Source organism: Artemia franciscana, chromosome 10 (genome assembly GCF_032884065.1).
Source record: "Artemia franciscana chromosome 10, ASM3288406v1, whole genome shotgun sequence".
Taxonomy (NCBI): domain Eukaryota; kingdom Metazoa; phylum Arthropoda; class Branchiopoda; order Anostraca; family Artemiidae; genus Artemia; species Artemia franciscana.
Window position 1 is genome coordinate 38968711 of NC_088872.1, and position 23318 is coordinate 38992028.

Here is a 23318-nt window from a genome sequence, read left to right on the forward strand (position 1 = left end):
GTAACCAATAAGTGACCGTAGAATGTTTATAGAGGACTCATTTGAAACAAAGTGTTGTGTGCAGCAAAACACCAATTTTGCTTCTTACAGGGTCAACAGGCCAGAGAATGAAAATTAACAGATAACCAATTGATTGTTGTTAGTCTAAGACGCTGCACCGGAGGTTTTGAGCCCCTTCTCCATCTCAATAAACCACGGGAAAGTGGCACTTTCTGCCATTTTGTGACACAAAACATTCAATTTTCGCCCAAAAAAGGGGTAAATTTCCAGAGAATACAAATTCCAATTGAAGCAAAAATTGGTTGTTCATGGTCTAAAACCCTCTAAAATTTAGAAGGCTACTAGGGTCTAAATCTCACTGCAACATTCATATCATACTTTAAACTATAAAATGAATGCTGCAGTTATTTGCAGTTAGTTTATTCATGAATCATCAGCTGATAATGGCATGTATGCTGCAGCAACTGACAATGTTTTCGATAAGTCATAGGCAGTTGATGACTTTTGAGTAACGAAAAAAAGAAAAGAAAAAAAGAAAACATTTTTTAAAGGTTTATTGTGTATTTTAAAAATTAATCAAAATAAGTAAAACTTTTTTCCTTAAAGTTTGCGGATTAACATACGTATAATGTTCGGAAATATTCTTTTAAATTATCAAGTGCTGCATTTTAGGTATGAAATTTGCAGCAAGCTTTGGAAACAAAATTAAAAATAAAGAAACTATTTATTTTTTTCTGCCGTCCCCAAATGCACCATAACAAGAAAACAACATTCGAAAATCTAAATCTCATACAGAGATATTCTTAAGCACGGATTTCTGTGGATTGGCACACAATGTAAGCTTTATAATAAATCATGTAAAAGAGCTACTTTAGAAAGTGGTAGAAAAATTGTATGCTTCATATATGTCTTTATATGCTTCTAAACTTCACACATATACCTTCCAAATCTCTCATCGTATTTATCACAAAGGCAAAATTTATCACATCACTCCCCCTATTCTTACCATCCTTAATCATTCAAAGCTTGCTTGATACATAGTGTTACGGCCATTAAGAAATGGAAAGAGAAAAGAGGTTACTAACAGAGACAGCTGAATAAAGTAAGTGTCATAACAAAATTAATCCTCTAATTCAGGGGATAATCTCTAAGGCTATGAGATGGCTATGAAAGGACGGAAAAACCCTATAGTAGGAGTTGTGCATGGCGTTTCCTCATAGGGAAACTTACCGTCTAAAAAGCTTCTTTTCTTCCCGGCTTATTTTTAACAAAACTTAAACTTATTTCAACTGTTCTCTTCTATACTTACTTCTCATAAGTTGATATCATTTTAATCCAGAGTATCGTAGCCAATAGTGAACAAAGTGCAAGTGGAGACAGCTTGATAAAATTCGTATTACAGAAGGAAAATCCGAAAACTGTCAGTCACACGGGCTAATCTCCAAAGTTAGACAGAGCAAGGTGATAGACAAAGAGGATTCTACTAACACCAATATGAATCTGGCAAGGCGAAAATACTATCAACATATTTGCCTACTGTTCAATTGAGCAAAAGAAACGAGGACTAAGAAAAAACAATAAGTTGAAAGCTCTAGGCTACGGGTATGTCGGTGGGTCACCAAAATTCTAAGAAGCTACTCCCTTTCCCTCTCAAAATGTAGGATCCACTACTGACTGTAGCTGCATTTACAAAGAATTAATTAATCTACGACAAGTGGAAACTGTCTTCTTGAGAAATAGCACTTGCTTACTACTAACGAAATTTTATGATGAATTATGAATTCTACATTATAATTATACTATTTCATTTTGGAAATTTTATTGTTACCAACACTTGAAGCATGGACGCTCAGGCCTCGCAAGTGTTTTTGAACGAAGATTTTTACGTATGATTCTTATTCCTTCATTAAGACTTTGTCTTGTTTGTTTCAGAAATTTCGTCTTCAGTCAGCTACTACCATTTGAAAAATGGAATACTAATTCCTTGCAGACTACCATTGGATGTACCCAACCCTGATGAGGTTGGTAAATTTCTTACTTTTCATGTCCAGTTTTAAGGCTATAAACACCGGATAAAATGAGTCGCAGCAGTCTTACTACTGCAACTACTACTGCTAACAAAGCGAGTTCACAGGGGGTGGGAGTTTTTCCCCGTGCTCCGATCCGTATCTCTAAATATTTCTTATTTCGTTTTATTTTCCCATTTAATCCAAAAAACTATTGGTTTTTCTTTATATTTCCCTCCCTCCCCAACGTGAAATCTTGTATTTGTGCTTGCTTGGGTTAAAATACAGAAAAAAGGAATACCCAATGCACACCAAGAATTTTTTTTATGCGAAAGGACATTTAAAAGCCGAAAATTCTGGTTTGTGACAGTTTTTTTTTTGGGGGGGGAGGGGAGTTACCTCCGTTTTACAAAATTGAGCTGACTCTCGTGGTAGTTACTCTTGGTAGTTACACTGGTAATTAATATCGTAATTACTCTTGAGTAACTTCAAGTTTTGTTGAATACGTACGTAATAATAATACGCAATATACGTAATAATACGTACGTATAAAATGCGTAAGTATTATGATAAATTTGATATTCTGGAAGTTATCTTTCTGATGCACACCTCTTCTCTTGGCATGTATTTATAATAATTGATCTGATAAATGATTATACGACACATAGAGGAGTTCTTAAATAATTTCTTAGCAACAATGCTTTCGGTACAATCTAACTCCTTACTTATTGTTAAATAACTAAGTATAAGTTATTCTCGTGTAAGAAAACAGGAACATTAAAACTTAAGAGTGGAGGAAGTAACCTAAATATTAAGCCACTGAAGAATTTTTTTGGGGGTGGGGGAGGCAAAACTATATGTGTTTGGGTGGCTTAAGGTGTTTTTACCTGCTTTTTAAGACTAATTTACGACTCAGAAAATTATTTAAGGGGAGGGCAGTTCAAACCTACTAAATGAAAAGAATGTTCGCTTTGCTGAAGACATCCGCTCCTACTAATAAAATTTCTGCTCTCCCTAAAACGATTCCTGCCACGACAGCGAATCGTCGCTGTGCGTTCACACCTCTCTTTGCTTGCTACATGAAGACATACTGTTTCTCTCAGGATGATGCAGGGATGTTTAATTTAATGCCTTTAAGCATTTTGTGAAAGTTAGGTTTATGAAGTGATTGCTTTTACCATGGCTATTGATCCTGCAATTTCTCCTTTTAGTAATTAAATGTTAATTGTTACCATCATTTCGACGGTAAAATAAGTTACAATAGGAACCATTGCAACCAAAAGTTCAAAACGCGCTTTGAAAAAAAAATCGCCATCTGAAACTGATTCATAAGTTATATTTTACTATTTCGGTTAATTTTAAAATTTTGGTTGCAGCGGTAGCTAGCAACCTAGAAAGAGACGATCACCTCACATAGTAAAAGATAAAATATCCCTTAACTCCTAAAAAAAAGGAGCCAGATCAAAGCACAAAGCACACTATTAGAATTGCCTTGTCCGAAACCTCTCAATAGGAAACTTACTGCTCCTTGGCTTGAATAACGAGGAAAATCTATTGGCTTGAAAAACAAGAAAAGTGGCTGTAAGCACGATATTCCGCATCGACGGTATCTTTTTTTCCTTCCGATTTTTCTCCACCGGTAGCTGGATACTGGAACATTGTAGAGAGCTGTTTAGTGGCTTATTTGAAAGGAAACTGTCATATCTAGCGGCTTTTGAAATAAAAGAAATTATTTACAATAAAGTATTTTTCTGAAAAAAAAACTGTATTTGGATGTACAAACTTCATGAATGACGTCATAATAGTAGGTTATAACCATATATGACGTAATAAGTGATTGCAATATTTATACATGCTTATCTTTCGACAAGATAATACAAGAAACGCATAGAGGATCGATATTGTTCATCATAAATGGGGACTATGTAAGTTTCATCAGATATAGCTGCAACCAAGTAAAGAACAAACCATTAAAACTTAAAATGAACAGTAAGCATTACGTATATGAGGGGTTTGCCCCCTCCTCAATACCTCACTTTTTACGCAAAAGTTTTTTAAAACTTTTAAAAAAGCTTATTATTCCGATAGTTATTCTTAAATAATAGGAACAAAAAGCCAAACTTTAGCGTAAAGATTGGGAATTGAAAAGGGGGCTACCCCCTCGTATACGTAATAGTTTCTGTGCGTTTTAAGTTCCTTACTTTTAATTGAAAAAAATTGTTTAAAAAAAAAATAATTTGGTGAAGAGCAAGTAACATCCTATCTTTCGGAGGGTGTTTCGAAAGGAGGAGGCAACCCCATAAATGGTTGCAACAATTTCTGTTTGTTTAAAGCTTGAGTTTTATTTCTAAAACTCCAATATTATATTTTTGAATACAATACATGCATCAAAAGTCTCTGCATTTTATGCTGATGCAAAAGAAGTAAACTTTAGAAAAGATATTTTTAGAATTAGGACAATATTTTGATAACAGCCATGCTATCAGGTGAAAGCAAGAAAAAGGTTGCATTATATAATTCTATGAAGATAGTCACGGAGTCAAAATTATTAGATCAAATCGCTTCATGCATGATATTGTGTTTTGATTTTACACAGGTAGTTGGGTAGCGTACATAATTTGTCTATTACAAACATACCGAAATGAACAGATAAAGAAAAAAAATTTCGAATCACAGAGTGATGGTAAAGGTTAAAACGGACAGAAATTACTCTAATTTGGAATAAGACTGCTCAAGGCCGTATCCAGGGGGAGGGGGACTAAGGGTTTTGTGCCCCCTTTCTCCAAAACGTTTGTCTGACTCTTATTAACGAAACGAAAATTAATATAAACAAATTTTTGATGCGTTTTTGAAGTTTTTTTTTTACCTCCTGAAAAAAATAATTTTTAACTCCCTCCCTTTAAAAAAAATCCCGGATACGACTCTGGGTATGCTGTTGCTCTCAACATAGCTCTTTATGCTAAAGTTTAAATTGTTTTCTACAAAATCTAAAAATATAGCCTTTGGTACTAGCAACACCGTTATTTGCCAGCTCACATTTGTTTTCTTACAATTCTACTGTAGCAAAGGCTCAAAATATGCAATGAAAATTAGTACTTAAGTCTTCTTAACCTTTTTGAAGGGAAAATACCTCTTGTTCTCTAAAAAAGACGTATATTTCGCAGTGGCTGGAATGTCATGAATGCTCAGTATTCCAGTTGTCATTTACCCACTTCGATTGCAAGGTCTGAATGTCTGATGCATCTGGTACATATTCTCTCGAAGCAATATTGTGGTTTTGACAGAATATCATATTATCAGTTGGTTTCAGACAAGTGTACAAGGACAAATTAAGCTGCTTTTTAAATATACTCTCTGAACATTTCCTCCTTCAGGCAGTCAGCAAAAACTCTCTGCCTATGGGTTTCTCCCATTGTCTTGGTAAACAGTGGTATGAAGAGATAAAGCTCTTCATGAGCTTTCTTGCCCCCTGTCGCAGCACTCCTCAGGAAGGGATTCTGCCGTGGGAATTTAAGAAATGATCAAATGTTTTTTTTTTCAGAATAATTCTAAAATTACCTGTCTTGGAACATCAGATAAACTAATGCTGATTGGCACTGAATCAAATATACAAATCTATACGGCATCAGATATGAAGCTGGTTGGAACTCTTGAGACTAAGTCAAAGCCAGTTCGCCTTTCTCTAAACTTTTCAGTTACGTAAGTACTAGGATTGTTACTAAGCTTTAATCAGCATATAGTGTGTCATTGGTATTATCAAAAATAGATTGTATTTGTCCTGGTAGGAGAAGAGCACATTCAGTTGAAAGGGGTCCAGCTAAAGGAAATTAGACTATTATCGGCTTAAAAGTATGTGATTATGTGATTATATACAAGTGTGTGATTATAGATCCTGCTTTGAAACAGATATTCCAATCAAGTTTAATCTTGTTATTAGGCTACTTGTTACGAGTAACAAAAACTAAAACAGATTAGATATACTGCCCCAATCCAGCTTTAGCTCCTAAATAGCCTAAAAAAATGATAAGGAACCTTTATTTTGGAAGATACCCTTACAATCTAATATAATTGGTATTTTTCTATTATTTTATTGTCGAACAGCCTTCCTTATTCCAAAGACCTTAATGCCTTTTGTTTCTGTTAGATGTAGCGAAGATTGAGTTTTTGAATTGGGTTTGGTGTTGAACGGCAGCTAATATTTAAGTAGTTTTTCGTCCAGTCCAAGATATGAAGTTCAATTTATTCCAAAATGCTTTCTGTAAAGTCGAATGCATTTGAAATCGTGAATACCAGATAATGGAATAGAAGAAACTGATAAAATAAATTGGGTTCGAAAAATTTACTGTATAACCATAAAAACTATGGCGTCCCTGCCTTTTAATGATTGGTGGAGACTACCTCGGTCAATCCTGTTCTTTTCTTTTATAAATGTGTTTAAATGTTCATGAAAATGTTTGCAAACTTTGAGGGGGTAATGTAGAGATGACGGTGATAATGGTGGAGATATTTTGTAAACTTTGGGTAATGTGGCTATATATTGAATGTGTTCTTGTAGCACTATATCCGAGAAACTACGGGGGTAGACCCAAGGGGTTGGATTTATGGGCATGTCTCTTCCCCAGACGGTTGGAAGCTACATTAATTGCTGGGCTAGGGGAGAAAAAAGTATCGATGGGAAAACCGATGTTTTTTCTTACCCCCCCCCCTAAACATTGATGCTGTATCCTCCCTTGAGAAACAATATTCCACGATTAGTAGAAATGATTTCACTCTTATGTGTTTTCGTAAAAAAATATAAACCGTGAATTCAAAAAATCATTATTTTTAACAGGAAGAAATAAATATATTGACCACTTTAAGACTATTTTATATCTTAGTTGCATTAAAACCAATAAGTATGCAATTATTTAGCAAGAAAATTTATGTGGACTATGACTGTATGGACTAGTGTTAGGTAAAAAAAACAAGGTTTCTCTGGACATCATTTTATCACGCTTACAATAAGATAAGCAAATACCAAGAAATAATTTTAAAAAAGGTAGTCAAACAGTGGTTATAACAGTCGACTTTCACCCTTTTGGTAAAATTTGGCAAGATTTAGAATTTTTGCCCTATTAATAAAAGAAAATGCAACTAATATTCAAGGTTCATTTTCTCTTTCTCTCTCTCTCTCTCTCTTTCTCTCTCTCTCTCTCTCTCTCTCTCTCTCTCTCTCTCTCTCTACCTCTCTCTCTCTACCTCTCTCTATCTCCCTCCCCTCCTCTCTCTCTCCCTCTCTTTCTCTCTCCCTCTCTCAATGGTTGCTCAGAATCGGTAGACGCTCAAGAGAGTTGAAAAAAAAAAAAAATCCGTAAATGTTTTTTGCAGATGGTCTTGGATGTGTTTTAGGAACAAAATAAAAGTGTTTTTCATTAGCTTTAATAAACACATGCTCCATTTTGCCCTATTTTTGGTATACTCGCTGCTCTATTGAAATTGCTGCACAAGATTTGTGAATGACAGTTAACGAAAGCTATTAAACTCTAGGCTTTTAACATAACTACAGCGATTGTTAATTTTCCAATATTTTGTTTTTAACCTATTCATGAAGAAGTACAATAAATTGAATGATAAATTATTACTTCCATTGCTTATATCCTCTCGTTTGATGCAACCAAGACAGCACCATCGCTGCAGAAGAGAAAATAAAACTATATAAATACCCGCATTTTCCCTTAAGGCCGTGATTAAGTGAACTTGAAAACATCGAGGTTGAAATTGTAGCTAGGGTAGCCTTCTGTCTCTCAATTCTCTAGAGACCATCGATTGTCAAAAACCCTTCAAATAGCACAGTGGAAATAGCAGGTTAATTATATTAGCTTGTCAATCTGGTCTCTAGGGCGATCTGAAACGATTCATTCAGGAAAAAACTTGTAAAAATTTCAAGTAGCTGAAAATATTCTATGGGACTGTTCGAAACAGGAAAATACATCGAAAAATGGTTGTAATAATCTTGCAGGTTATTGTCTTCTGCTCATGATAGTACCGATTTTGTTCTAAAAGCAATATCCTTCATAGAGTACACTTGTGAAAAAGAGCTAGATATTTTCTAAGATTTCTAAGCAATTAGAGGAAATAGAGTAAAATCCTAGCAAACATTTTGTAGCATCTTCAAGAAGCTACAGCCTGATATTAAAAGCGGTATCTTCCACCAATGAATACTTGAGTACTTTTTAAATATAAATTTTCAATTTTATCATGGGATTTTCGAGTTCCATCAGTTCACTTAATCACGGCCTTAACAGTACAAACGGAGGATTCTGTGTAGGCCTACTTGATTGAAAAATCTTAAATTTGGAAATTTAGGTTTGCTTGGCGAGCAAACCTAATTTAAGTCTAAAATCAAACAAAAATTAAAACCAAGTTACTTGTCGTTAACAAATGGTGACATTTGGTGCACTTGGAAAAGCTCTCAGTTAAGTGTCAGTAAATATTTATACATCAGTGAATGTAGGATAATTTGACCGTTTTAAGTCATAATGTTGGTCCTTACTTTCATTATGAGCCGTGGTTCGCTCTGTACTTGGTTACAGGTGTTCTTGTGGCCTTGGTTTTGAAAAACCTGTTAATAGATAATTGAATACGGTTAAGGTCTGCCATCTGAGTTGGTTGAGCTTGATTTTTTTTTCTCAAATCAAACTAAAAATTGGGTATTTTTTCTGGACTTTATCAATCAAAATTTGCCACGAATCGGCAATAATTGGAGCATCGATAGTTATCGATAGATCGTGAGACAAAATTTCCAATCGTAAGATTTTGAAGAAAAAAATTGTGAAAATCAGCGCTAAATATATGTGTATAGAAGTATTGGCTTCAGACCTGTTTCGCTTTTTATATCTATATTTTACAATCAGCTGTTTGATGCTTTTTTTCCTGGGTCTTTTACTGGTCATCTAGTTAGTTCTCCTTTTACAGAATTATTGAAACCATATTAGTCAAATGCTCTTAATCACGAAGGGTTGACTTTGTTAAAACCATTAGTATTCGTAGCACAAAATCTGTTGAAAGTTTGCAGACTGGAAACGATGTGACAGGTCAGAGTTGAGCGTGGACGAAGGTCGCGTCAATGTGGCCACAAAAGAAAGACAAGATGCATGAGTTACTTTATCATTACAAGAAGCAGTCACCTCGGAGGACGCTTCATAACATGTATAATGGTATTGACATATTGACATGGAACGGAATACATACAAGATATTGTCAGGAAACCTCTGCAGCTACAGTTGGACCCGAAAGAAAAAGTATTATTGTCTTATCACATGCTAGAATTCGATGGTAGCACCGTTGAACAATAATATTATGCATTTGCCATCTTGGTGTACACGTTTCTTGATATAAATCATTTCTTTAGAAATATGAGAGTTGTAAGGAAAAAAAACCGGAATAACGGCCAATAGTTCATTGTATATGTAGGAATATAATATATGGAGATACACCGAGCTCATGGGCCTTAAAAAAGGACCATTCATGCCAGAATTAAAGGCTCTGCATATGTCAAGCCCTCAAAAGACGAGGAAACGACCGCTCTTTACTGCACTTACGAGCAGATTGTTGTTAAAGCTGAACTGGATGCCAGTTTCACTATCAAAATATTCATACTCAATTTTATGAGCTCATTGGTACTTAAATGAATTACCGATAGTGCAACCAAGAAGCTTTAATGTCTAACTGCAAACTGGACTTCCTTATCGAAATAGCTGGTATGTGAATTTACCACATTATCAAATGTTAGTATAAAGCTTACTTAATGTTACGCTTTTAGGCCTACTTTGTTCAATGATCTTATGATAAATAGTTCATAATAGTCTTCTTTTCTAGGAAGTTAGCTGTTATTGACATCAATGGAAACCTGACAATGTTCGAATTAAGACCATACATGGAGCTTACTTCCGATAACTTAGGGATGTGGCTAGATTTTGAACGAAAAGATGTTTGGGATATACGCTGGGCTCCGGATAATCCGGACATGTTTGCAATCATGGAAAAAACAAGGATGTACATCTTCCGTGGAACTGAACCTGAAGAGCCACAACAGAGCAATGCGCACTTGTGCTCTTTTAAGGTACGTTTGGTGAATTAACCGAGATCTCTTAAAATGTTAATATTTACCTTGAATACCTGCACACAGGTTAGGAGGGAAGGTCAAAAGCAGATTAGCAGGCTGCTATCCCGACTTTCGAGCCAAAAGAGCACTGACCCACGTACCGCAGATTCAATTTTAGTAAGAACCTCTGCTTTAAGTCTTTCTTAGACCCAAACAAAAAATAATTGTTTTGTTCAGAGATAAAAAGCACAGGATTTCTTTTCCATAGTAAAAAACATTAATTGAAAAAGAATTGAAGTTATAAAATTACAAAAGAAACAAAAAAAGAACTAAACTTCTCGAAGAACATGTATGGAGCCTCTAGTACCAGTACAGTCTGGTTTGTAAAATAATATCCACTACCTTGAAGACATAAATTGTAGTTGCGAAATATATTTTGTAGCAAAAAAAAATTAAACGAAAACAAAAATAAACGCCTAAATATTGTAGTGAAAATTGTCCGTGTCCTCATTAAAACAATTTTTATAGTATTCTTTTCTTTTATTTCTAGATGGGTGCTTCATCGTGGAATCATCATCATCATCATTTTATTTATAACCCATCACAAAAAAACTGGGCAGAAAGCCCAGAAAAAGACAGAATAAAAATCAAGAAAAAACAAAAAGAGACAACAGAAATAAAAACACACTTTGATAACTACAAACAAGGGAAAAACAGAAATCACCAAAGATGGGAAGACTTCTGGCATTCGGTAGAGAAATCACACACACGCTTCTCAATAATCCGAGCTGAGTTTACGAATTGATACTTTCTTTGCAGAAAAGAATTACTTGTCCAAGTTGGAAGTTCCATTAAATACTTTCCAAATTTAAAGTGAAGGAGATGAACTTGCTTTTTCTTGCCACAATTAAGGAAATATCAAACAGGAACAAGGGCAAGTAAGTGAGGAAATGTTAGGCTATTATATAGCTGAGAACAGTGAACTCTACTTAGATACGAAACGTTTGAAGCCAGGGAGGCATACGCAGCCTGGATCTTACTGGCATAATTTTCAATTGCCAGGTCTACATTTTCTTTCAGGTTTGCTCCAATAAGCATGTCGAGGTAAGTAAGGCTGCTAGTGAAAGGAGCCTGAGAGCCAGATAGACTTATTGACTTTCTATTTCCTTTATAGCTGAATGGTTGAAAAACTGTTTTATCAGTATTAAAGTTAAAACAGATGTCTTCGTGCTCTTCTTGGAGAAACTTAAAGGTTGAAGAGCATCCTTGAAAAGTGCAAGAAAGGTTTAGTAGGTCATCTGCAAACGTAACTAACGAAAGATCAACTCCTTTGAAGATAAAAGTATAGTTCAGCTTATCCTGAGCACCGCTAACACAATTGTTAAACAAAACTGGAGAAGTCAGAGCACCTTGGCGTACACCTTTCAGAATCAGAAATAGTTGACTACCATCTTTAATTTCAGCCTTCAGATTTCTGTACATCTATCTTAAACGAGTAATTACTGCAGCGTCAGTACCTTTCAAAAGGGCCTCAAGCAAAACTTGCAAAAATATACACGAGTCTAAAGCTCTTGCAACATCGAGTGCACATAAGACCAAGAAATCACCTCTTTCTTCAATATCCTTCAGCACATTTATAAGCAGAAAGAGAGCATGCTCTCTACCTAAGCCACGCTGGTACCCAAGCAGACGAGGAGGGGTGGAACAATTTTCTTCAATATCTCTAATCTAAAAATACTCAAAGAGCTTGAAAGTAGTACATGAGACGGTAATAAGGTGTTAAGAACTGCACAGAGAAGCGTCTTTTTTGCCCTTTTTAAGGATGGGAGTTGTTTGTCCGATACAAAATTGCGAAGGGACTACACCACAAACAAGGATCATCTGAAACAGTAGTGCTAAGTGTTGTTTGATTAAGGCACCTGCAAGTTGCAGGTGCCTTGACGAAATAGAATACCAGAGGGAGATTTGTTCTTTAACTTCGGAATCAAAGAGTGAACAGCACTTGGTGACACAGCTAGGAGAGATGTAGTCTCATTTGACAGCACAAGGTCAAGCTGTTTTTCAAAAAAAAAAACTCCTCTTTTGTTTTTATTGGGAGCACTGAACTTCCTCGCGAAATATTCAACACACTTTTTTTTCAGGCACACTATCACTCTAGGCTTTGGTAGGCTTGCTGTATTTCCAGAGTTTGGAGGGGTCTTCAGCAATACGAGTTAAATTCTTCTGGATCAGCATTAATTTATGGCTTTTCAGTTCAACTGAGATGTCCTTTTCACTTTGTGGCTGCACAGCACGATCACATAAAAGTTTGAGTGGCATTTTGATTTTGCTCAGCAACCCGTCATAGACTTTACTAAAAGACTCACTTGACACATTTTTCCAATTTTGGTAGTAAAACCAATTCGATTCTGTATTTTGAGCCATAGGTGGGGATGAGTAAAAGCAAGTAGAGATAGGAAGGTGGTCAGAGTAGAATCCTTCTTTTAAAACTTTGACCTCGTGACTGTCAAACGAAGCAACAACATAAACTAAGCTAGAAGTTGAGGAAATCGGCCCAATATATAAAACGTTGTCATTCTTAGGCCATATACACAATAGTCGGGATGAACGCAGCCCCAGAAGATTTGGGATCGGGGATACATTGTGTTTGTTACATCTACATTAAAATCTCCGCTGATAATAACAGATTTACAGGCAACTTTTTTAAGAAACCTGAAAAAAAGCTTGCAGGCGGACGCAAATCGTGAAACAGACTGTTCGTTGTTATAATTTGTAGGCAGATAAACGTTAATTACTACATGATTTTCAAGCTTAGCGGCAATAAAGTAATCAGTCTCTGCTAATAGCTTGCAAGGGAATCAGGATAGGATAGCGAGACCACCAGATGAAATAATTTATGTGATTTGCATTAAGGCAACCTACAACAAACTTGTAAAAACCTGTAAGTAAGAATTGTAAGTAAGGAGCAACGCAACTCAATAGTAACCGAACTCTTAAAAACAAAATTTTAATATCAATGGATACATCAAATGAATTGGCTTATTATGCTGATTCCGAATTTATAAAATTCATTAGGTTTAGTGTTATCCATCAAAGGCTACAAGTCTGAGAAAATCTGCCTGAATTTTGAAAAAGGGGGAAATAATTTTAGTGCTACCCATCAAAGGCTACAAACCTGAGAAAATTTGCCTGAATTAACACTATCAGATTCAGCGTATCAGATAACCCTATTGTAGGTGTTTTATGCTCCAGTCTGCAAAAATGTTGCATTTTATGTTTTTGCCAGAAGAAAGATCACGGAGTGTTTATGTTTCATTTTCTTTTTTCATGGGTGATCGTATCGAACCAATGACCCTAGAATATCGAGAGAGGGCTCATTCGAACGGAAATTAAAAGTTGTTGTGCCCTATTTAAGCGACTAAAATATTGGAGGGCAGTTAGCCCCTGTCTAACACCCCTTTTCTTCCAAATTAAACTGATCAAAACTTTGATATAGCCATTTTGTTCAGCATAATTGAAATTTTCACTAACTTTACCTTTCAAGATATTATGACCCTCCTCCCCAGTCCCTGGGGACATGACTTTAGGTTATGAATTTTTGTCCATTGCTTATGTATAGTATTTGTCATTGGGAAGTATATATACATTTTTCGGTTGGGGGAGGGGGTCACAGATCACGGATGCGAACGCAAATTTAAAGTTATAGTGTCCTTTTAAGTCACTAATAATTTTTTAGGGCAGCTAGCCCCCCTCCTACGCTTTTTTTCCCAAAAGTCATCTGAAAAGATTTTCAGATAGCTATTTTGTTCAGTATAGCTGAAAGAATGCAATAATTATGTCTTTGGAGATGACACGACCCCCCCCCCCCCCAGAACCACCCGAGGAAGGCCGCACATTGTGAAATTTACCCATTGTTTGCACATAGTACTTGTTATAGGGAAGTGTACCGACAGTCATCAGAGGAGGGGAGATTTTCTGGTGATGGATTTTCTATGTGGAGAATATCTAGATGGGATGAAGCTTTTCGGGAGTGAACGTTTCAGGATAAATTTTACACGGGCGGAATTTGCCAAGATTCGTATCCGATATCCGTTTCATTCGTCTTACGCGACCCTTTTTTTACATGTGAAGATGCTTTGGAAGAATTGGCCGGGGAAATCTTTCAGCCGAGTTGAAATTCTCTGGGGGATTTTTACGTGGGCGAGCTTCCCACGGGAGAAATTCTCCATGGGGGAAATATCACCAAGAGAAATTTTTCATGGGCAAATTTTCTGCGGGAGAAACTTCCATTGGGGGGAAGGGGAGGTTCACATGCTTTCCCTCATGACCTTAATGAAGATTGGAAATTAAATATAAACAAGTCTTTCTTCAAATGAAAGTATGCTAAGAAGCATTTTACAGGCGGAATCGAAAGTAAGAAATTTTCTGTAGAGAATTCGCAGCGAGGATGGTTTATCCGGGAATAATTTCCAGGCGGAAGAATTTTACATGGAAGGAACTTTCTATGGTGTAATTTTTCATGGGGGATTTTCCACAGTGGGGGGGATAACCAGGTATTATTTGAAAAATAATCATAAATAAAAAAAAAAAACGCTTTTCCTGGTTAGCCTGCCACAGAGATTAAATTAAAAAAGTTTGTTTTCTACTGAGAGTAAGGTGGAACATTAAAACTTAAAGTCAATAGATATTATTAGGCATATGAGGGGAGGGAGGTCCCCCTCCTCAATACCTCAATCTTTACGCTAAAGCTTTTTAAGTACTTTCAGAAAAAGTCCTGATTCTAATTGCATGGTCCTTGTGTTTCAGGAATAGTTATTAAAGAACTGCGACAAAAGATCTAACTTTAGCGTAAAGAGTGGGGTACTGAGGAGAGGTCAGCCACCCTCGTACAGGGAATTATTTCTGTTCATTTTAACTTTTAATGTTGCTCTTTACTTTCAGTAGAACTTTTTTTTATTTATTTAATCTCTGTGGCAGGCTAACAAATACTACAAAAAAGCCAGCTCATATAACGCTATTTGGGCAATCCATCTAGCCGAAGATGAGTGGAAAATTCGCGTTTTTTTTTTATTTTTATTTTGACGAAGTCTTGAGATTTTCTCTCTGACAGACTAACTTAGACTAATGATGTCCCGGTTGTTTGCCATAGCTGTATAGGCCCAAATATTGTATTGAAATGTATTCATCTTTTGACAGGATCTCATGGTTAAATCTATTCAGTTGGATGCTGCAACTGAATATTGTCTTGAAATATGTTCTTCTTTCAACAGGATCTCAAAGTTAAACTGTTCAGTTTGATGCTGTAACTGTACTGTCTCAAATATTTTGTGAAATATGTTATATTTCGACAGTATTTCAAGTTTAAAACTGTTTAACTCGATAGATTGTTGAAAAACCTGAATTTCTGAATCTGATTCTTTTTTAACAATTCTGGCAAAGCCTAGATAGCATGTTTCTGTGACAAGCAATAGCGTAATTCAGACGCATCCTAGGCCATTTGCTGTAACTATATTGAATCAATTATTATCTTGAAGTTTATTATTTTTCTTCACAGGATCTTGAGGTTAAAGCTGTTCAATTGGACGAATTATTGAAAAATCCTGAATTTCCAAAGAAAGATCACTTCGTGACAATGGAAGTTAAGTCATTGCGTGACACAAGAAGTTTGCTACAGCAAGTTGGGACAAAAGAAGCGACCGCTTTTGTTGAAAAACACCCTCACCCAAGACTATGGTATGTCTCCCATTTGTTATTCAACATAAATGTTTTCTATCGGTCAAGCTTATAGCCTGAATGAATAATGATCAAAATACATTTGGTTCTGTTATATCTATTACAATAGAGGTATTGGAATACTTCCTCTCAGACATCTAAGCTGTTTCCTGCAGAAAATAAAACGATTGGTTAAACCACGTTTCTTAATAAAAAGGAAAAAAAAAGATATTTTGCCAATGGTGAAACAAAATCAGTATAAAGCAAATCGAAACATAGCCGACTGAATCTCTCCTGGTTTTCAGACATTTTAGCATCGGACATCCTTATACTTTGTATTGCGTTGATGGTTTAAATCAATCAATATTAAAGCAATATTTTTGAAAAAAATTAATAACAAGTTCAAAATTGTGCCCTCCATTGAACACTTGGCTGGGAGTCATACCTTCATTGATTTTGCTGTAATCAGATCCTAATTTGGAATTTGAGTCGAGATTATACCGAGCAATGTTTTCAAATTGGACTGCCAGAATGTTCGTTAAGTATTTTACAATATACCTCATAATTTATGCTCCTTGTCTAAGGTGCTGAAGGGTTATATCATTTTTAGAGTCATATTTACTCTCGACTATCTCGAAGAAAAAGGATATCACAAAATTTTGATAGGATGTCCTGGGTGGTAACAGGGTTGCTCAGGTAGCAAAAAAGGGGAAAAGAGTGGAAGTGGTTGCCCTCCAGTCACTTTCAACTCTCTAAAAACATGCTAGAACTTCCAATTTTAAATCATATGAGAACCCTTTCTACATAAAGTAGCAGGCGAAACCATAATTAAATAAAGAATAATGTATTTAAGGCATATTGTTATTTCATGAAGATCAGTCTTACCCATCAAAAGTTACAAGCCTGGGAATAATTGCCTCATTTTAGGAAATAGGGGGAAGCACCCCCTAAAAATCATACAACCTTAACGAAAATCACACCATCAGATTCAGTGTATCAGAAAACCTTATTGTAGAAGTTTCAACCTCCTATCCACAAAAATGTGGAATTTCGCATTTTTTTGCCAAAAGACAAAAGGTTTATTTGTTTTTTTTTGTTTTTTTTTCAGGGGTGATCGTATCGACTGAGTGGTCCTAGAATGTCGCAGTAGGGCTCATTCTAACGCAAATTAAAAGTTCTAGTACCCTTTTTAAGTGGCCAAAAAATTGGAGGGCACCTAGGCCCCCTCCCACGCTCATTTTTTCCCAAAATTCACCGGATCAAAACTCTGAGATAGCCATTTTATTCACCATAGTCGAAAAGCCTAATAACTATGTTTTTAGGGACGACTTACTCCCCCGCAGTCCCCGTGGGAGGGGCTGCAAGTTACAAACTTTGACCTGTGTTTACATATAGTAATGGTTACTGGGAAGTGTACAGACGTTTTCAGCGAGATTTTTTTTTGGTTTAGGGGGGAGATTTGAGGTGGGAGGATATTTTTATGGAGAAACCTCTCATGGGGGAAGAGAATTTCAATGAAGGGGGCGCAGGATTTTCTAGCATTATTTGAAAAAACAATGAAAAAATAAATATGAAAAGTTTTTTCTACTGAAAGTAAGTAGCAGCATTAAAACTTAAAACGAACAAAAATTATTACGCATATGAGGGGTTTACCTCCTCGTAATACCTCAATCTTTGCGCTAAAGTATTTTTAGTAATTTCAACTATTTATTCTACGGCCTTTGTGATTCAGAGGTCATTCTCAAGAAATTGGGACAAAATTTAACCTTTAGTGTAAAGAGCGAAGTATCTACGAGGGTTGAACCCCCTCATATACGTAATAAAAACATAATTACATATAAAGTCGTTACGTAAGTTAATTCTTAATTTAGGTATATTTTTTACCAATGAAAGCGTTCGTAAAAATTTAAAAGTTCTAGTTGCCTTTTGAAGTAATCAAAAAATTGGAGGGCAACTAGGCCTCCACCCTCGCTTCTTTTTTATCAAAATCTTCCGATTAATTACAATTAATTAATATGAAAATTTCGTTTTAATTATTTATGTGCGGAGAGCCAAGATCAAAACATAACGTCCAGAAAATGAATTAAAAAAACAAGTTTTTTTAAATGAAAGTAAGGAGCAACATTAAAACTTAAAACGAACAGAAATTACTCCGTATATGAAAGGGGTTTTTCCTCCTCAACGCCCCGCTCTTTACGCTAAAGTTTCTTATTGTTTTAAAAAGTGGAGCTGAGAGAAAGAGCCAAATTTTAGCGTAAAGAGCGAGGCGTTGAGGAGGAAAAGCCCCTTTCATATACGGAGTAATTTCTGTTCGTTTTAAGTTTTAATGTTGCTCCGTACTTTCATTTAAAAAAACTTGTTTTTTTTAATTTAATTTCTTTTAGAAGAGCTGCTTTACTCTTTACCATACATAAAAATTTAAAGTATTATTCGCTTTTTGAACTAAAAAACGGACATTTCAGGAACAACGCAAAAACTCCATTAAACAACTGGAAACAAAAAAGACTCGCCCTAACGCTAAATTATACGTTCTCTTTGTGACAATTCATTACAAAGACTTATATTAGCCAAATTAAAACTTTTTATAGCCTCCTCTCCTCCCCCCCCCCCCAAGAAGCTTGCTGCCTCCCTAAAATTAAGATACGTCATTTTCTACTTCTTACATAAGAAGGTAATTTCAGGCTGTTCGTAATTCTAGATTTTTTTTTTTTTAGGAAACTTATTGGAGAAACGGCCTTAAATTCTTATAACTTTGAAGCTGCAGAAACTGCCTTTGTTAAATGCTTGGATTACAGAAGTGTTAAACTTGTTCAGAAACTGAAAGCGACAGAAAACCAGTTATTAAAAGAAGCTGAGTTAGCTGCCTATTTCGGAGATTATGAAAAAGCAGAAAAATTATATATGCAAGCCGACAGAAGAGACTTGGCCGTAGATTTGAGAAGGATCCTTGGAGAATGGGATAGAGTTCTGCATTTGCTTGATTCATCTGCAAGTAGCACAGATGAAGAATATAAAGAAGCATGGGACGCATTAGGAGAGCAGTTTTCAGACATATGTAACTGGTAATTTTCAATCTCTATGTTTTGTAGTTCTCTCATCTAATTTGGATCGTCGAATCAGTTGAATAAAACGTCGATTCGGTTGAATAAAATGTTGAATCAATTAGATAGAAGTCGAATTAACCGAATAAAACGTTGGATTAATTAAAATCGTAAAATCAAGTTGAAAGTGTGGAAGAAAACGGTTTATGGGGAGAGAGTCTTTTTGTCATGTAAGTTATGTTTAATCTGATTTTCGTTATTTTTCATGTTGAACGGAAACAATGTTATTAAACATTTTTTTTACGTAACTGTAATTTTAGGGCATAATTTACATCTATCCATTAAAAGCTGACGGGATTTTCCCAATATTATTATTTTTTTTCTTTTCAAACAAGATTATCTGAGCACTTGGAGTGAAAAAGGAATGAAAATTATTACATAATTAAATTAAATTAAGTGGAAATTTAGTCCTCTATTGAAGCTAAAATTTAAGCGCCCGCAAATCTTTTGTGAGGGTGGGAAGGAAACTAGTTCGTATAAAGAAGCCGTATATAGTCTAAAATAATCGTGGATACATCCTAATTATCAAAAAGCGGACGGCTATCTTAAGAACGGCCGTTGGTATTGAGTTGTTGAAACTTTCAGGACATGTTGAGGGAGATGCTTTAAAGTGTTTAGTGGGAGGCCAGTTCCCCATGTCATCTTTAGCAGCCCTCTCCCCAAAAATATTCAAACAAACTTTTGAAATAGCCTTCTTGTTCAAAATAGTCTAAAGGTAAAATAATTATGCCTATGGGAATGACACGACCCTCCACACCTTTGGAGCGTATGGCGAACGCAATCAAAACATACGATATACATACTCGTTGTCAGAAGAGCGTATCTGAAATATCCCAGGAGCGACAATCCCTTTTATCCATTTTGACAATCTAGGATCCAAACAATGTCTTTTGGTTTAGTTCAACATTCCATGTTACATTCCATATTAAGTTCCAACTTAATATCCCTAGTGGTTCCTTGGGAATTGCCTCGACTCTCTTTCGATAATCCAGATACCAATAATACCTTGTTTGTTTTTGTTTTAAACTCCTTCCCCTCAACTTTCCCTGAAATATTCAACCTTATATCCTATTCTGTTCTGAGAGATTGAATCCATACCACTATGACAACCTAGATACACTTAAATTTTTATGATCTAGTTCAATAATTGCAGTAGCAGTAGTTGTAAAAATAGTAATAGCATTAGCAGCAGTAATAGTAGTAGTAGTAGTCGTATCAGTTGCAATCGCAATCACAGTAGTAGTCACAGTCATAAGCACAAATAGTACTAGTCTCATATTAGTCACCGTCACTAGGAGTCACAGTTGCAAGTAGCTGTAGTCATGGTCACAAGTAATCGGAATAGCAAGTAGTTACAGTCGTAGTCACAAATAGCCGTAGTCGCCATTGCAAGTAGCCATAGTCTCCGTAGCAAATAGTCTCAGTCATACTCGCAAGTAGTAGCAGTCGCAGTCACGAATAGCAGTCACAGCGTCAATTGGTATTAGTAGCGGTCGTATTAGTAGTAGTCATAGTAGCAGTGGTCGGATTAGTATTAGTCATAGCAATAGTTATAGTAGTAGTAGTCATAGCAGTAGTAGCCTTAGTCGTAGTACTTGCATTTATACTAGTCGTAGTAGTCAGTAGTAGTCGTCGTCATAGTAGTTGTAGTCAATAGTCGTAGCATTAGTAGTCGTAACAATATTATTCGTAGCAGTAGTAATAGTAGTAGTTTTAATCTTAGCAGTAGTAGCCGTAGTACTACTAGTCGTAGTCGTAGTAGTGGTAGTCGTAGGAGAAGTAATCGTAGTAGTCATAGTAGCAACAGTTGTATTAGAAGTAGTCAGAGTAATAGTAGTCGCCATAGTACTAGTTATAGTCGTAGCAGCAGTAGTCGTAGTAATATTACTTGAAGGAGCAATAGTTGTAGACATTGTAGCTATTAGCAGTAGTAGATGCAGTAGTATCTATATGGTGCTTTTCGGTTAGTTCGACGTCTCCATTAACATACCGTGAAAGTTTCACCTTAATATCCCAAGCGTTTTTGGAGACATATGATCCCCTTTCCCAATAGCAAAACCTAATAAATGGCAAATCGTATAATTTAGATCCCTTGCCCCAAGGGCTGTGCAATGTCACGTCATCCCCGGAGGGATAAAAATTTGACTTTTCAACTATTTGAACAAAATGAATGCCTCAAAATTGTAATCGGACACCTGTGGAGGGGAGGGGGGTGTGGTTAACTGAATCCTCATTAAACTGAACCCCATGCAACTGAACTCAAATAACTGAACACTCGTGCAAATGAACCACAGTGTAACTGAACCCCGTTTAACTTGGACTCCATTTAACTGAACCCTGTTCAACTTAACCCCCGTGCAAATCAACCCCGTGGAACTCAACCCTATTGAACTGACCCCTCGTTCAACGAAACGCCCCTGTAACTGAACCTAATTTAACTGAACCCACGTGCAGTCCCGTTTGACTCGACCTTCATGTAACTCAACCCCCAATTTTACTCGAACCCTGTTTGACTCAACTCAACACAAGGTCTAAGAATGAGCTTGAACTAGCGCTGATTAGAAGCTCAAAATTTGCTTCTCGCTTTGCTCGCAGTTTTTAGCTTATTATTCATCTGACTAGCCCCAGAACTTTTCCAAATTAAAAGAAACTTACAGGAATGGGTCTTTTGCCAAAATTATGGCAAGATACAATATTCTTTTTTTGTGGGGGAGGGGGTTATTGCAAACTATGACCATTCACGGTAGATCTATCTTGTCCTTGTTTTTGGTTCAATTTATCGGAAATATTTACGACGTTCATTTTAATTCTTAATCAACTTTCAATATTGACGGGTGCTTTCAGGTTTTGAGCCTTGTAATAGAATCCGAAGCAAGACATATTAAGTGATTTTTAATGAACCTCCATCAAAGAGGGTCAGATAGAAGACAACTCTAAAGTAATTTCTCGGTTTGCGTCATAGCTTGAGCTTCAGGGCGCAGTACCAATAGGAAAAAACACCAAGAGAAACAAGATTTAACAATTTTCATACATGGGAGGTAAGAGTGTCGTTAACTCCTTCCAACTTCCCTTGTTGGGACATGGCAATTTTGCTAGGACCAATGTGTGGTTGTGCCTTTTACTTCTACCATCACATGACTTTGTCTGAAATCAAGTCATTTTTTATTCTATTAAATATTAATGTAAGAAAAAAACACTTTCCAAAATGCAGACTTGAATGAGGGTTGAGTTACACAGAGTTTAGTTAAACGGGAGTTGAGTTGCACGAGGGATCAGTTGCACTGGGTTCAATTAAATGACAGGTCAATTGCACAGTGGTTGATTTGCATGAAGGTTCAATTGAATAGGGTTGATTTCAACGGGGGTTCAGTTGCATGAGGTTCAGTTGCACAATGATTCAGCTACGCGACGGTTGAATTGCACGGTGGGATTTGCACGAGAATTCAGCTACATGGATTCAGTTGAACGGTGTTCAGTTACACGAGGTTTCAGTTGTAACTGGAATCTTTTGGGTGTAGGACATTTAAAGAGGCAGGGAGGCTGGTTGCTCTCTTGTTCTTTTGGACTCTTCATAAGGGCACTCGAACTTTGAATTTCCAATCAAATGAGCCACCTCCGAAGTTTGTATAACAACTTTTTTCACGTAAAGTGGCAATAATCAAAGTGGCGTGAAAGAAATTAAAATTTGAAATAAAAGAATGGGATGCAAATCCAACTATGTGTGTTTTGAATTGTTTTTTTATGACACTTGGTATTAACCAAGTGACATATAGCAATCGCCAATTCTGTCGGTCTGTCTGTCGGTCTGTCTGTCTGTCTGTCGGTCCCGGTTTTGCTACTTTAGGCACTTCCAGGTAAGCTAGGACGATAAATTTGGCAGGCGTATCAGGGAAGGGACCAGCTTAAATTAGAAATTGCCTTTTTTCCAATTTGACCATCTGGGGGGAGTGGGGGGCCGGTTAATTCGGAAAAAATAGAAAAAATGAAGAATTTTTAACTTATGAATGGGTGACGGGATCTTAATGAAATTTGATGTTTGAATGATATTGTGTCTCAGAGCTTTTATTTTAAATCCCGACCGGATCTGATGACATTGGGGGGAGTTGGGGGGGGGAAACCTAAAATCTTGGAAAACACTTAGAGTGGAGGGATCGGGATGAAACTTGATAGGAAAAATAAACACAAGTCCCAGATACATGATTGACGTAATCGGAACGGATCTGCTCTCTTTGGGGTAGTTGGGGGGGGGGGGGGTAATTCTGAAAAATTAGAAAAAATGAGGTATTTTTAAATTACGAACGGGTGATCGGTTCTCAGTGAAATTTGATGTTTAGAAGGATATCGTGTCTTAAAGCTCTTATATAAAATCCCGACCGGATCTGGTGACATTGGGGGGGGGGGGAGTTGGGAGGGGGA

At 36.3% G+C, this 23318-nt stretch overlaps 1 protein-coding gene across 2 annotated transcripts in view; it reads left to right on the plus strand.

Moving 5' to 3' along the window:
• The window catches only part of LOC136032173 (WD repeat-containing protein 35-like), a 130101-nt gene that overhangs the window by 71745 nt on the left and 35038 nt on the right, over nucleotides 1-23318 (plus strand). For both annotated transcript variants that reach the window (XM_065712361.1, XM_065712362.1), the window contains 5 exons: nucleotides 1933-2021; nucleotides 5548-5705; nucleotides 9864-10107; nucleotides 15644-15822; nucleotides 18516-18863. In XM_065712361.1, the coding sequence (XP_065568433.1) occupies nucleotides 1933-2021; nucleotides 5548-5705; nucleotides 9864-10107; nucleotides 15644-15822; nucleotides 18516-18863 (1018 nt within the window). The remainder of the gene's footprint in view (nucleotides 1-1932; nucleotides 2022-5547; nucleotides 5706-9863; nucleotides 10108-15643; nucleotides 15823-18515; nucleotides 18864-23318) is intronic.